General features: G+C 40.9%; 1 protein-coding gene across 3 annotated transcripts in view; it reads right to left on the bottom strand.

Moving 5' to 3' along the window:
- Positions 1-1,744: 1,744 nt before the first annotated feature.
- hip1rb (huntingtin interacting protein 1 related b) overlaps positions 1,745-3,137 on the bottom strand; it is a 32,046-nt gene continuing 30,653 nt past the window's right edge. For all 3 annotated transcript variants that reach the window (XM_023978755.2, XM_023978756.2, XM_023978757.2), the window contains exon 32: positions 1,745-3,087. In XM_023978755.2, coding sequence (XP_023834523.1) covers positions 3,079-3,087 — 9 coding nt within the window. In that variant the 3' untranslated portion in view covers positions 1,745-3,078. The remainder of the gene's footprint in view (positions 3,088-3,137) is intronic.

The raw sequence follows: 3,137 nt of genomic DNA, 5'->3' as shown, positions 1-3,137 counted from the left end.
GTGTAGCCCACTGCGCATGTCAAGTTATTCTTGGTTCTCCTGCTGAAGTGTACTTGTGTGACTGGCACTTTCAGGTCATTAAGTTCTTCTTCTTTCTATCCTCTCTGAATTAATCGTTCTTGCCCAATGTTAATATGAAAGTGAATAAAGACTGAACAAAAATATAAACACAACATGCAACAATTTCTAAGATTTTATTGAGTTACAGGTCATATAAGGAAATTAGTCAATTGAAATAAATGCATTAGGCCCTAATCTATGAATTTCACATGACTGGGAATACAGATATGCATCTGTTGGTGACAGATACCTTAAAAAAAGGTAGGGCGTGGATCAGAAAACCAGTCAGTATCTGGTGTAACCACCTTTTGCCTCATGCAGGACACCACATCTCCTTCGCATAGAGTTGATCAGACTGTTGATTGTGGCCTGTGGAATGTTGTCACACTCTTCAATGGCTGTGCGAAGTTGCTGGATATTAGCAGGAACAAGCTGTCATATGTCAATCCAGAGCATCCCAAACACGCTCAACGGGTGACATGTATGGTGAGTATGCAGGCCATGGAAGAACTGATACATTTTCAACTTCCAGGAATTCTGTACAGATCCTTGCGACATGGGGCCGTGCATTATCATCCTGAAACATGGTGTGGCGGTGGATGAATGGCACAACAATGTGCCTCAGGATCTCGTCACAGTATCTCTGTGCATTCAAATGCAATTGTGTTCGTTGTCCATAGCTTATATCTGCCCATACCATAACCCCACCACGACCATGGGGCACTCGGTTCACAACGTTGACATCAATAAACTGCTTGGCCTTACGACACCTTGCAACCTTGCACGCTACACTGTCTTCCATCTGCCCGGTACAGTTGAAACCGGGATTAATCCATGAAGAGCACACTTCTCCAGCGTGCCAGTGGCCATCGAAGGTGAGCATTTGCCCACTGAAGTCCGTTACGACTTTGAACTGCAGTCAGATCAAGACCCTGGTGAGGACGACAAGCACGCAGATGAGCTTCCCTGAGACGGCAAACCCAGTTTCATCAGCTGTCCGGGTGGCTGGTTTCAGACAATCCCACAGGTAAAGAAGCTGGATGTGGAGGTCCTGGCGTGTCCACGCGTGGTCTGCCGTTATGTAGCTGGTCGAACATACTGGCAAATTCTCTAAAATGACATTGGAGGCAGCTGATGGTAGAGAAATACAATTCTCTGGCAACAGTTCTGATGAACATTTCTGCAGTCAGCATATCAATTGCACACTCTCTCAAAACTAGAGATGTCTGTGGCATTGGGTTGTATAACAAAACTGCAAATTCTTGTGGCCTTTTCTTGCCCCCAGCACAAGGTGCACCTGTGTAATGATCATGCCTTTTAATCAGCTTCTTGATAAACCACACTTGTCAGGTGGATGGATTCAATTGGCAAAGGAGAAATGCTCACTGATAGGGATGTAAACAAATGTATGCATACAATGAGATAAGCTTTTTGTGCTTATGGAACATTTCTGGGATCTTTTATTTCAGCTAATGAAACATAGGACCAACACTTTACATGTTGCATTTATATTTTTTCTTCTGTTTACCATTTTCAAACATCCTCAAAGGTTGTGTCAGTTTGTTAGACTATATGATAAACAGTAAACAATTCCAGGGTCAATAACAGCCATAGCCAAATATCTAGTTGTTTTAAAAACCTGCTGACAACTACCATTTTACCTTCCAAAATACAGAAGAGCAAACAGATGACCATAAACATTTATTGCTCATTTGACATACACTTATTACATGGAGGAACCACAGTAATCTTTACTAAAATATATTAATAGATTTGAATGTATAAATATGTTTATTACAAATGAAAGCACAGAAGTAATCATAAGAAAAGCTCCCAGAAGCAAAAGAAGAGTTCCACATACTGTATACTGTACAGCCCCCCTGTCCATTTTCAGCTTTGGAAAGTAGCCTTCCTCTTTAAAAATTCAAGGTGATAATTATTTGTCAAGTACAGAGATTCCGTTTGTGTACCAACATCTTCACCAACATCCTTTGACTGCGTAGCCAGTTTTATATACCCAGTGTGAGAGACATTCAGTGGCTAGGGAGCACGTAGAAGAGATGCAAAGAATAATTTGTGATGTGCAGACTGCTAATCCCCATTGAGTGAATTTCCAATTGTATATAGATATAAAAAATGCATAATTATACTTCCTTATGACCATGTGTATAGCTAAACTAGTGCATGCTTTAATGATGGGAGCTGTTCCTGTACCAGGGGTTAAATTGGTCAAATCTAGAATCAAACACTAACCTAAACAGGGTTGTCTGAAAATTCTCACCCCCTGGTCTTACTGATGATCATTTGGTGATATGGAATGAGTTGAGCACGGGACCACATTCCCACTTAGAAATAGATCAAGCTATAGGAGGAATGACAACCTGGAACTAATACAGACATCGAACAGGACTTCCTGTGTGGAAATATGTTCTTCTCTGCATAATCTGTGTGCCAATGTCTCCTTCCTTTCCTACACACCAACCAACATAGAAAATTACAGCAACATGAGGCTGTCCCAGATATGGCCTAGTTCAATATGTTGCTGTCATTTTGTGATGTTGCAGTGATCCTGTCCATACTAATAAAATTAGTATTTTTAATATACAGTAGGCTATAAGTAAAAAGTTCAGACACAAAATGGCATTGCTGCAATAAAAAAAGATTTGCATGATTTCCTCAAATATTTTCCCTTTCAGTTTTTAATACCATTATGTCCACGAAAACAAAGAATACCACCTTGGTGGCATATGATGTTTAATCTATAAAAGAAGGATAGAGCATGTCTCCTTCAGAGGCAGAAAGCACTGAGGGATAAAATCAGGCTGAAGAAGAGGAGCACAAGTTCCAGTTTGGCAAAAGAAAAGAAAGAGGGACAGAGGTAAGGTTGGGGTTGGGAAAGAGGATCGTCTGGTTAGAGGCAGCTCAAAAGGACCCTGTGTTCACTTCATATGATGGCTGTTTGTCTCAGATCAACCCGACCATCCAGCATGGAGATGTCCTTCTCTAGCCTGCATCAGTCTACCTGAACTGCAATGATAAGACAGACCACACATATTTGAAATAGCATTAGAGTATTT

This window comes from Salvelinus sp. IW2-2015, linkage group LG33 (genome assembly GCF_002910315.2).
Source record: "Salvelinus sp. IW2-2015 linkage group LG33, ASM291031v2, whole genome shotgun sequence".
In the NCBI taxonomy this organism is placed as follows: Eukaryota; Metazoa; Chordata; class Actinopteri; order Salmoniformes; family Salmonidae; genus Salvelinus; species Salvelinus sp. IW2-2015.
Note: the sequence above shows the minus strand (reverse complement) of the source record. Positions and strands in the feature narration are given on the sequence as shown.